This window comes from Symphodus melops (assembly GCF_947650265.1).
Source record: "Symphodus melops genome assembly, chromosome: 7".
In the NCBI taxonomy this organism is placed as follows: Eukaryota; Metazoa; Chordata; class Actinopteri; order Labriformes; family Labridae; genus Symphodus; species Symphodus melops.
Genome location: NC_136697.1, coordinates 8,356,483 through 8,369,687, shown reverse-complemented (window position 1 = coordinate 8,369,687; position 13,205 = coordinate 8,356,483). Strand labels below are relative to the sequence as shown.

General features: G+C 43.4%; 1 protein-coding gene across 1 annotated transcript in view; it reads right to left on the bottom strand.

Moving 5' to 3' along the window:
* Positions 1–13,205, bottom strand: part of rnf220a (ring finger protein 220a) — a 159,826-nt gene that overhangs the window by 133,644 nt on the left and 12,977 nt on the right. Inside the window, exon 2 of the mRNA XM_079348860.1 lies at positions 11,602–12,771. Coding sequence (XP_079204986.1) covers positions 11,602–12,256 — 655 coding nt within the window. The 5' untranslated portion in view covers positions 12,257–12,771. The remainder of the gene's footprint in view (positions 1–11,601; positions 12,772–13,205) is intronic.

Below are 13,205 nucleotides of genomic sequence, written 5' to 3'. Positions count from 1 at the left end.
ATTAACACAGACCCTCTTTTAATACATTGAATTTTTGTTTGATTTGGTATGGTGAAACTACAAGTGTATGGCAGTAAGCATTTTGTTGTTCTGATATATTTGTTTCTTCTGTAAATGGCGCTGACTGTTGTCCTGCAGACCGATCTTGTACTTCTCAGCGTTTTGCCACCAGCAGCATGAAGCCTTCGTTAACACCATCTTCAGTGTGGGGGGTCGATTTCAATCTTCCCACGCCTGGCCTTTAAGTCCTGACCCAGTCTCTGCACCACACTGCTCTGACAATTACATGAAAGTACACACAGGGTCCCTAACAGACTGCAGACCCCCGACTGCTGACGTCCCAGAGGTCATTAGGGCTTCTTCATGGAAAACAAGGCAGAGCTAACAAGTGCACAGCGAGGTTTAATGTGGTCTTAGTACTATGATGAGAGAAAGGCTGAAAGCTCGTCTCTGTGGCTTGCTTATCGCCCACTGACTTTTTTCACTCCCTGAACCAAGAATGGGCAAGCAACAGACAGGAACCAGAGCAAGACAAGATAAAAACCCTGAAGAACAGCAAAGTGGGTCAGCATGTGTTTTAAGATCTGCGGTTTGACTTGTTGAAATAATCTCTGTCTTTCCCTCCGGTGCCTGTTTAGAGTCAAACACAACAAACTCAAAATGTTTCATTGATTTCACAATTTCATTTTATTTAACAACCCTACAGGAACAAGGCTCTGCGCTTATGAAGGAAGCAAGGAGGAAGCATCAGGCTGTGTTAAGCACTTATGCAGTTGCACACACACACACACACACACACACACACACATACACACACACATGTACGCACACACCCTCCCCTGTTGGGTGTAGAGGAGAATCAATATGTCTTTGAATGAGGGTCAGAAGGGTTGTCTGCCCAGGGAGAGCTGACAGATTTGCTCTCTTTTGCTCTGCTAAGCCCCTGCCTGCTTCTAAAACCCCTGACACACACACACATACAGATGGAGACACACACAAACATATAGATGAAGAAACACACACACACACACACAGATGGGAGGAGAGACAAAGATTTGACGCTGCTCCAGGAGGACAGAATTCCGAGCATTTTGCCGCAGGGATGTGATATTAGACGTTCCACATCGAAATGAACCCTGCTGTGTGTGTTTGTGTGTGTGTGTGTGTGTGTGTGTGTGTGTGTGTGTGTGTGTGTGTGTGTGTGTGTGTGTGAGAGAGAGAGAGAGAGAGAGAGACAGAGAGAGAGGCAGGTTTGGACAGCACAACACAATCAACTAACATCTTTGACTAGTGTCGTACCTCAGGGAAGGACACGCACTAACAATGTAAAAGGTGTCTCCCCTGTTCCTCTCTTATACCTCTCATCAAAGCAATCCATTGTTTTTACACACTCGACTCCAACACACACACCATAAGACAAATGCATTCCCGAGGACTGGATGGACGGTATTTGTTTGCCTTTCATTCGACATTGATCATTTCAGTTAGAATCTAAGGACAGTGTCGTTGCACTTATATGTACATATGAAGCTTCAATAGCTAAGGGAAGTATTTAACAATCTTATCAGAGACGACATGATAACAGAGGAGCAAACAAAAAAAGATGGTTCAAAGGTCATGAAAAGACCCAACAGAGCTGATGAGGCTGATCTTTCAGAAAGAAGAGACACAAATACCCCTTCAGCTTCCTCCTTTAATCTAACATCTAATCTAACAATGCTCATAACCTGCTCATTTTCTTTACCTTTGTTAAGTCCAGCCTCTTTGTTCCGCCACATGTTTTGTACCGACTGAGGTCCAAACGACACAATATTTAATATTTAGTACATCTGATTGGTGGAAAAATATGAGAAATGGTTTTGCTATTCTCCGTGAAGTCGTAGGTCCTGAAGCTGGGCGAGTTGAGAACCACTGCCTGAAAGAGTGGACTTAAATACTAAGTGTTCTTACTAAGTGATAACAAAACGGTGACGAAGATTTAATATTTAGACATTGTACGCTAAAAGTAAAAAAATAAAAGGTGTATGTAAGATTTTTTTGTGAGGCAGACACCCAAACATGAATCTATAAACTATAATCTGTCTACATATATAGGCCACATTTGAAGTTAAGCAGGACACCCTCTGTTTCTATAGTGAAAAAAAGTGTGCTGAGCACAATAACACCACAGGGTTAAGCAGATAACAGTCTTAAATGCAGGATCATCATACCCGTAATAACTGAAAATCACATGTAATGGATGATGTTCAGAAACTGATCAAAGGACCAGGCATGATAATAATCACAATCACAAAGCGATTGTGATGAATAGCGGTCACAGAAAAATATCACGCGCGTTCTCTGTAACTCCTCATCATTCGACTGATAGCAGACTGTGTGGATATGAGCAGCATCTGTGTTTGATTGATGCTTTAATGTGTGTCTTCATTTGTGTAGAAGTGTGTATGCGTGCTGTGCGGTAACATAGCGGAGCAGCAATTAGCAATCACTCATGGAGCTAATGACATCAATCAATGAGCTTTTAAAACCAGTCATTTGATAATTACAACCATCAATGGTCACCCGCGGATTCATTATAGCACTGTGCGTTCTCGCTCTCTCTCTCTACATATATGTTAATGATTTACTGACTGTCAGTGAAAGGGTGCAAAAACTGATTCTTTAATGATGCACAGAAAATCATAAGTAATACAATATAATGCATAGTGCTTGGAATAAAAAAAACATGCAGGCTGTAAGTGGAAACACATTTTTTAATAAAGCGCCTTTTTTTTTTTTTTAAAGACAGAACACAGATTGTGTTTAGGTGACAAGAAAATAGCTTGAAAGACTCCAAACAGCCTTATTAGTCATCTGAACATGGTGTCAACTAATCGAATGATGGAAACAGAGAAGGCTAAAAAAAAAAAAAGCAGCATGAATAGAATCAGCAATAGAACGAAGCAGATGTTATACTTCTTGCTTTCACCCACTTCCCACTTTCATTACAGATTGACGATCTTATTGTGAATCAGAGCAGCTGCAGAGTCCCTTTAATTTTAGTTTTTAAAGAACAGGTCATTTATTTTTACATTTTTTTTCCTTTGTCTAGAACTAATGGATATGTCAGAGTTTGATTTTTCTAAAACATCATATTCTTAAGTGTTTTTAAGTTTAGCTTCATCTTCACAAAGTGTTTTTGTCTTCTGATTAAACCAAAGCTCCTTCAGTCTCCGATTTGAAAGCTGTTGCGTCCAATCTCAAGTTGTTTTTTTATGACCTTGACCCTAAATCAGTTTCACTCAGTGGAAATGAAGTGTCTGGAGTGTCCAGCTGACAACTACAGGATCTGAATATGAGCTAACCTGCACATCATAGAGATGCATGAGGGTGTGTGTGTGTGCATGTGTATGTTTGTGTCTGTGCATGTGTGTGCGCGGATGCACAATTACCAGGCAGGCGCGAATCGATAGGTGCCTGCTGACAGATGGATTAGCACGGTAAACAGATGATACACACACCGCTAAATTATTCATTTGCTGAACAGTGGGCTGGGTTTCCTCACACCCGGTGATGGGGGGGGGGGGGGGGGGGGTGAGGACAGGAGAAAAAGCAACGTGAAAAGAAGAGGAGGATGGGAAGAAGAGAGCCTCAAGAGGTAACTTGTGTTCCTCATGTCAACTCACTTTCACTAAATGTATCCCTTCTTCTATTCAAGATCACATCGAGCCTGACCTGAAACAATCACCTGGACTCAACCCTGAGGTCTCGTTGTTGCGCAGTGTGAGTGTGTGCATCAGCTCACACCCGCCGACACACACACTTGTCGTCCCTCTAATGCCGCTCTGATATGCAGAGGCACCGCAGGGTCAATGTGAAGTGTCCTGCAGGATACTGAACACACACGTGCGCAAACACCGACACACTCATCCTTTCTTTATCCGCGTCTTTTTCTGAAGTGCGAGCAAATCCGTGATCATCGACTGTTTATGCCTTTAGCAAAGCCTGCTGCATGATTGCAATTTCACACGCCTAAAAACACATACAAACACCTGCACACACACACACACACACAGGTATGGGGAAGTGTGTGGTTAAACCTGATCATGCTAGAGGACAGACATGCACCATTATAAAGAATTCAGGCGAAAGGAGCTTATAGGGACATCCCCACTTAAATCAATTTTCAGATGTAATGTTAGCATGGGAATTAGCATTTCACAAGAATCTGCTCTTAAGAGAGGATAAAAAAGGTTCATATTGTAATAAATGATGGTGATGAAACCGCCTGTTTATACAAAGCCTCAAATGAGACCTTTAAGGCTGCCGAGTGCACTCCCATTATTGAATGGTGCAGATTCTGGTGCATGCAAATCATATGAGTATGCACACACACATTCACACACTCTCTGGCATGCATATAAAACACCCTTTATTGATTTGTTTCACCTTTCTAAGGGACTTTAGAGGCCTTTTTTTGCAGCAGATGCTAAAAGCTAAGCTCCTCCGGGATGGCGGAAACTTACGGTATCAAGGAGGATCAACTGATCAGTGCAACTTTCAGAAAAAAAAAAAGAAATAGTTCGCCCACAAAAAATCCTCCTTCCTTATTTAAAATGTGTTTCACTTCTGGAACAATTGTACAGGTGCAAAAATAAGGTATGTATGCATGTGCGTGAGAGAACTTGGCCGATCCAGCTTTCTGAAGCGACAGTGCGTTAAGAACATCTAACCATCGCGAACCCGCACACAAACACACGAACCACTCGCTCGCATCATGGCCGCCATCAGCAGGAACCAATCAGATTTGATGAATAATTCAATATTAAAGAGGGTGTGACCATGACAGGGTGGGTGAAGGGTGGTGATGGGGGGGGGGGGGGGGGGGGGGGGGTCTGCTAAGCAGCAAGTGGGCTTTTTGGAAACAGGCCTGCTGTTTGTGTGTGTGAAAGTGAGAAAAGCAAGAAGGGGGAGGCCTGTCACACAAGACTGCATCCACAAACTGGCTGCAGATTAGATTACTGAGGAGAGGAGAGGAGGTGGGAGGTGGGAGGGGAGAGAGAAGGAGATGAGGACAGAAAGGAACGAGGGAGGGAGGGAAGGGAAGGAGAGGAAAAGGAGGCAAAAGTCGAAATGCTCGAGCTAAAACATGGTGCGGTTTACAGAACAGAACATATATTTATACTTAGCTGCCTTTCCAACTCGGTTGGGATTCTTAAATTTAAACCTTGAGTGAGATTGTTTCCCTTTTCATCACAGCTGGAAAGTTCAATGTCGTACAGAATATTTCAGCATTTTAAAGTCAAAAATCTGTTGTGCTGACATGAAAAGAAACTTACTGAAAGGTTACTGGAAAAAGGTGTGTCTGAAAGTTGTGTGCATAAGTTCAGGGCTGTGACCTTATGTGAGCTTGTGTGTGTGTGTGTGTGTGTGTGTGTGAGTGTGTGTGTGTGTGTGTGTGTGTGTACACATATTAAAAGCTAAATGTGTGTTGTGTTGCCAGGTGTGCTGTGGTTCTATGAGGCTCAGTGGAGTTTTAACACAGGCTTTTTATTGGCCAAAGCTGACATCACCGGGGGAACAGAGTGGAATTCCGGAACTGAGGAACGTTACAGACATGAGAGTGTGTTTGTGTGTGTGTGTGTGTGTGTGTGTGAGAGAGAGAGGTTGAACACGAGAGAGAGAGAGAGAGAGAGAGAGAGAGAGAGAGAGAGAGAGAGAGAGAGAGAGAGAGAGAGAGAGAGAGAGAGAGAGAGAGAGAGGAGGAGGAAGGATGTCTCTGAATTTGCTCCCTTTCAAAGTTATCTTTTTCTAGAATTCCCAAATGTCCTAAAAAATGTTCTAAAAAAATAAATAAATGTTATTTTCAACTGTCAAATTAAACAGCTGTGGATACATAAAGTAGGGTTTGTCATTATGTTATAAAAAGTGCTGTTATATTATTGAGGAACATGTGAGATGACTTTAGTGGCAGGGGAGTATTTTGCAGAGAGCCGAGGAGGGAATCCTCTCATCTCATTCACTCTCCTTCATTTGCCTTACAGCAGCTCCAGAGGCTCATTTGTGTAACCTAGACCCCCTCACATGCGCACACACACGTACGCACACACACACGTACACACACACATACACTCTCACACAGTGATCTGTGTCTAAATGGAGTGGCTTGGCCGACAAAAGGCTCGACAGGAAGCGACTAATCCTTGATCTGCGCAGCGACACAACAATGACCACAAGACGACACACACCGAGCGACACAACACACAGACACAATTGCACGATCACACACACACACACACACACACACTTACACAGCCACAATGAGACAATCGGTGCTGGCTTCCAGTTGCCACCCAGTGAGAGAGAAAGGGAGGGGAAAGGAATGGCTGAAAAGAATATGGATAAATGTTCCTGCAAATTTTATCTCCAATATTTCCACTATGGAACAATCCATGTCTACAAAGAAGGGAACAATTACATCACTCTGAACAGAAACAAAGAGGGACCATTACTCTGTAGTTATGTATGGGTCAGATGTATGAGGGCTGGTATCGACAGGGAAACAGACACACACTCCTCACCCAGGGGGGGGGGGGGGGGGGGGGGGGGGCAGAGAGGAGGGCAGGAGGGCACACACAGGGGGGTAAACAAAGCCACCTCAGGAGGACAGTCACTGATGTGTGTGCGTGTGTGGGTGAGTGTGTGTGTGGCAGTGGAGACTGACAGGGAGGCAACATGAGAGGGACAAGCCTTTTAACATCTGGCTAAGCACTGACAGGAAGAACACACACACACACACACACACACACACACACACACACACACACACACACACACAGGCAGGCAGGCAGGCAGGCAAGTCCCAGTCCTAATTATTAGAACACTCTTACTTAACTTAACCCTGCCACTAGACCGTGACAGGCAGAGATGGAAGAGGGAAAAGAGGGGAGGAGGGGAGGGGAAAGGGGGAGAAGGGCAGATTTTTGTGAGGACGAGAGAAGGATGAGCGTTTCTGTCTCCTTGGCTGATTTTTTAACCCCTTATACGCCAAAGCAAGGAGAAGACGGACGACGGTCTGATTTACAATCAAAGAACCTGATGTCATTACAGGCCACACCCACTTGGTTTGATTGACAGGTGGTCTGTGTTTCAATCCTGCTGTCCAGCTTAGCAGCAACGATGGAAACGATTTAAGGCAAAAAAATATTTTTCATCCATCAACATGAGTATCACTTTCATCCATCTTTCATTTGTGAGAACTTTCCTTCGGCCCCGTTTATTTTTCTACTCTCTGACTTCTTTCAGACGAAAAAAAAAAAAAAATGTTTTCCTACTGGTCGCCACAGAGTAACAACACTCGTGACTTTTGCTCTCCAGAAAAAGGATAAAAAGAGATCAAGATAAACGCTGAGATGACGGGAACAGCAAAAACATAACAGAAGAGGAATCCTCCAGCTGTGTGTTTAAACAGCTGTGTGATTCGAAATATGGTGACATGCCGCCAGGAAGACGAGCGAAAGGGAGAAATCTCTTTACTTCTGTTTAACAGCACATCTTTAGTTTCAGTCAACATCCTGTAAGTGCATTTAAATAACAGGCACTTTCATTTCAATCAAGCCCGCTTTCCTGCTCTCCATCATTTCTACAATCAAGCCAATTCTTTTGTATCCTTTTCTCATCTCCTCGTGGTTGTAGTCCCCTTCCCACCCCCCATTTGCAGAAACATCTTCCTTCCTTGCCAGTAATTTTTGTTTTCCAGTTGTACATTTGTGTTTTTGTAGACTTATTCAGTCTCTTTCTCTCGTTTTTAATTTCTTTATTGTGGTTGAATAAATTAGAAAAAGCAACAAAAAAAGGAGTAAGAAAGGCAGTACAGAAGGATGATGAGGAAGCTGGGTGAGACATTCAGGGTCAGGTTCAGAGTACATCTCCCCGTCTTGTGAATGTGGTGAGCGCAGAGAATGTAAATAAACAGAATACAGCTGTCACACACACATATGTGGAGATACACACACACACACACACACACACACACACACTCACACAGACAAACACAAGAGGACAAGAAGGGCAGGGGGAAAAAAGGATAAAAGAAGAACACAAGAAGAGAAGATGATGAAGGAGCACAAACACACAATCCTTAGTCGTGCAAAAACATCAAATCTGCTCCTCAAACAAACAATGGGGGGGGGGGGGGGGGGGGGTCACTGTCAACATTCCCATTAATTCCAATCACACATCCCATAATTATTTGCTTCTTTTTACTGTATGCATGGAACCCCCTCCTCTGATTCATTCTTGTGCTAAAGCTCACACTCTGAATACAGTGAATGGTAATAGCTTTAACAATAATTTGACATGCAGAGTCCTCTTAAGGCATGATGGGGCCTTTATGTGCAGGTTTAGCGGCTGACAGGTTAGCGGGTTTAGCTAACAGTCTAACGTGCCTGCCCGTGCAGAGGGGGGATTTAGGGAGGGCTTAACATCGAGGAGGCCACTGTTTCTTGAAGTGGCATGCTGCCGGTCTGACAGAATTGCATGCAGGGAAGTTGAGTGTTGTGTTAACATAATTCTTTCTTTAGGGTGTAGCAAAGACGAAAGGATCACCTTCACAATTGGGATTAACTAGCCTGACAGATGATCGGATTGTGATAGGACTCCACTTTAACATCCACATCTAAGATGTGAGAATATGATTTAATGGGAGGTGAAGAGATTTACATCTAGGCCACAACGTTTTCTTTAAAGGGAAAGTACAGTAGAAAACTTTTTTCATTTGAACAAGAGTTCATCACGTCTTTAAGCAGCTTTAAATCACTCTTTGGCTTTGATTTAGCCCGATGACGACTCTGCCAACTCCAAAGTGACTGAGAGGCTGTTTGACAGCTCTGACGCTCTGAGCTTTTCCTTCAGAAGGGAGCATTAAAGTTTATCCTTTTGTTATTTTTTTCTTGTGTTGATCAAACACAAGAACACTGTGATGTTGCATATTTTGCATTTCTATTTGTTTTTTAATGTTGCATGCAGAGTCCATATTGATAAAATTACATTTTTTTCTGCTTTGGCAAAACTGTTTTAATGAAAGTTTTGTTTTTGTTTTTGTTTTTTTTCTCCCAATGTAGCTAAGATAAAAGTACATTTCACTGAGAGGACAGTCTTTGACTTTAGTCTCTCCAAACATCCAGGAAGTAGCACTGTGACAACTATCAGCCCTTTTCTTGGTGACTTACTTACTACTATTATTTCATGCGTTGTTTCAAAAATGCTTATTTTCATGCTGCACATTTATAGATACCAAATGTTCTGTTGCATGTACTTGCCCATATTGATCAAACGTGCTGCTTTGACGCTTCAGCTAAATAGTCCGACACTTTCTTGCTTATTAAGCCTTCAAACTGCATTGATTTTTGCTTTTTTCCAAATTGTCTAATTTGTACTGGAGTAATTTCCCAGCATGTGAAAGTCAAACAAATGGCACACTGCTGAGACAGTAAAGGACTAAATGAGATAGTTTGCATGTTTGAGAACGGAGAATAAAGATGATCTGCCAATACTACATTACAATCAGTCAAATGTCAGCATTTTAATGACAGCTATAAAACATATTCACATCAGCAATTGCTACACTGTTAAGATATGAGGTTTAATTGCAGAAACAGATCAAAGATCAAAAGCAATATGTTTAAATCAACTCAGTCACGCTGCATTGGAAGAACCTTGGTTACATCTATGGAAGCTAACTTTACGATAAACTTAAGAGATGAAGCTTCAAGGGACAACATTGTTATGACTTGTTTTCCTCATGCATTTTCAAACTCCCTCCATGGTTAGGATTTCTTTGTAGCAGCATATCGGATGAAAACTCTTTTCTCTGTGAGATTTCTGAGTGCTATGTGTGAAGCTGCGTGGAGGCTGCTAGTTAGCTAATGTTTGTGTGTGAAGCTGCGAGAGCCCTGTCCTCATGGGATTGTATCAGAGTGTTGTTTGTTCTTTACGCCTCCACTGGGTAGCCAAAACCAGTGAAGGAGAACCCATAATTCTTTGCTGTAAGCAGTGCCTTTGCACATCCAATTGCATTAGAAGCCTATGGTAGAGGTGGAGGATACTTGTGCCAAGATTTAACCTGATTAGATACAGATTCAGCCGTTCCAAAAGACAGCACAGGAGCGATCGGTTTTTCCATTTCTGGACTCTGACGAATATGTAGTGATGACATGGAAAGAATGGCAGTGACATACTCAGGAGCCACAGTTTCCTTAAGATAGACCCGAGGCTGCAAGATGTGTTTTTTTAAATACATGAAACAGGTTTTATATCAGTAACCTAACTGACAAATGAAATCCAAATCCACTCTTTTAATCTGTTTTTGTTCTTCTCTCTTTACCTCTCTCACTTTGTGCCCTCTTTGATATCTTTCTCCTCTTTCTTATTCCTCCCCAACCAGCCAGCCAGCGGGTGTCATTTTCCCAATTTCCTCCTCTCCATCCCCACCCTCATCCCTCTCTTTCTCACCCTCTCTGTCTCTCCTGCGGTGGTCTTTTTATCGGATCAGTCTCAGGTCGTCGCCTCTGTCCCTCATGTGTTCCATCAAGGATACATCCCTCAAACACACACACACACCCAACACACACACACACTCTCCTTCTAGCACAAGGAGCGGAGGACGAATAATAGAATGAATATTGAAAATAAAGACACAAAAAGGGTACAATTAATTAAAGATGGAAGGCGGAGTGAAGGGGGGGAAAGCACAGAAAGAAGAGTTCCTCTCTTTTTTTGAATTATACATGACAGGCACGTCTTTGTCTCTCTGCTAATTTGTCGCTGAGATCCGTTGCAGCTTGTTGACATGTGTAGGAGATGTCGGTGCTCATGCTGAGAGCTGTTTGTGCGTCTGGAGGAGTGTTTATGGATGCTTGTGTGTTTGTGTTCGGAGCTCTCTCACAACCCCTCTCCCACCTCTCTTTTATTAGACACACACACGGCCTGCCAAGGGTTTGGGTATGTGGGTAAATCTTTTGGCACCAGGGCTGCCAGCGTGGAGCTATGATGAATGCTGATGGCAAAGAGCAAGGCCGGTCTCTGAACCAGTCACTCACAGACTCACACACACATAAACACTAATCAGATTCCCAGTGCGTGAGGGCCAAATGGCATCCTTCCACTGGTGAATGCTAATGTGACCAGTGGAGCTTGTGGGCTTGTGAAACACGGATTGGGAGAGCCAGGAGAGCTGATGACAAGCGACCGTAGATGGGATTGTTTATCAGTGTGTGTGATGCTTGTGTGTAAAAATTTGCATTCTTTCACAAACTGCAGCAAGTTGTAGTTTAATTTTAATTTGAGAAACAGAATTAGCTCGGGCTGTGGAAGTGTTATAATTTTGTGAAAGTGTCTCATTTGCAGTTTTTATTGAAAGAGTAAAATAATCGGAGAATATGATGCTTAGCTTTTTTAACAACAGTTTGATAAATGGTGGAATGATTTCTCAAGTGTGACATTGTGAAAATCCCAAACAAATTGTGCTTTTAGTATTATCAGATATGCTTTAGATGTAAATATCAATGCAGGGATTTGAATGTTTGGGTGCAGAGTAAGAAAGGCTTTTAAACTGTTACTCACAGCGCTCGATGCGGTCCTCAGGGCTGGAGGAAGTCTCTCGATCAGACAGGAGGCCTGACACGGCGAAAATCTTTTTCCCGCTGTCCTCCACTGCTTTCAAGGCGCTGCTGGGCGAGCCTCCAGGGGGGATCTGGGAACCGCCAAAGTCATATTCTTTCCCCTCTGCATCGGAGTACCGCAGGTGGGGTGAAGCCTCGGCATCCAGGCAGCCTTTGAGGCGCTTTGCTGGGGTAAAAGCAGACTGATACCCGCCAGGCACTCCGTCCCGATCCTCTGGAGGTGAAGCAAAAGGCCGGAAGGCTCCGACGCCGCTGTGATTCAGCATGCTAATCGGCGAGCAGTCCAGGTTAGGCGGGGCAAACTGATGATGAAGGTGGAGGAGGGATGGAGGAAAATCCCTGTTGGGGAATCCTGGTGGTACTCCACCCTGGCGGTGGTACATTGATGCAAAAGTGTAAGAACCATTGTTAAATGGCAAATGGACGTCTTTTTCAACAGAGACAGGGACGCCAAATGGACGTGGCTGCTGGCAGGGAATGGAGGCATCCCGCGATGCTTCAGCTGTGGAGGCCAGGACCATGAGGGCTGGAGAGGCCAGGGGATTGGGCAGGTAGGAGGAGCTCTCCATCTTGAAGGCTGCCCTGTGAAGGTCCATGTTGGATTTCAAGAAATTGTCCCAACAATATGAAGAAAAGGAGGCAATGATTCCTCCTGAACCCTTAGAAAGGGCCTGAGGGAATGTGGGAATCTTGGTAGGAGATTCAAAGCTCTTGGCTTTTTTTTAAGGAAAGGCTCTCTGAAAAGTGAGTATTGTTAAGGCAAATAAAGAATTCAAGCCAACGTCAGTTCAGCTACTTTGAAGCTTGTAGAGAAAGAATTAATTAAGTCTGATTCCCAACAAATTTACTTGTGGGGGATTCCAATCATTCCTTTCCAGGTTAGTTCCGTTTGGTATGATCAGTCCTTCACAGACTTCCCAGTTGTACCACCTTGAGTCCTGGTGATGAACTCAGTAAGTTGTCTAGGTGAGGTTTGTTCTCCTAGGAAAAGGTCAGTGAAAGCCACCTTCTTGGGGAGTTTGCTGCTTGTGTTGTCGAAACAGAGTTGTCCGTCGAGGTTGGACATCCGTTGGTCATCAAAGCTGGTTCCTCATCTTCTTGGGTCACCGAACTGAGGAGATATAAAAAACAGAGATTAGTTTCCGCTTAGTTCCAGAGTATTGTAGCGTTACAAATGCAAGAAAAACATCAAGCTCAGAATAACCTCCGAACAAGGTGGTCTTGCAAGTGACGATAACAGCTGTTTCACCTGCTCTGCACAGTTAAACAAACTCTTTCAACATCCTTGATAAAAATTCTAATCCATATGTCCCCTTTACCGCCTTGTTTTTCTAATGATTTGTACTGTCAGAGACAAGACTCATACTGCCTTTTCAACAGACAAAGATCAATGTCTCGTCCTCAGTCTGTATTTAGTGGAAAGTAGGGGAGCTGAGTGGAATCTTTTTAATAAAGAATCCTCTGGAAGGTGAGGCTTGAAGTCAAAACCTTTGGGGACTGAGTGCTCTTAAGCGGACACTGTTGTTAAAGCTACAAACGCAGACT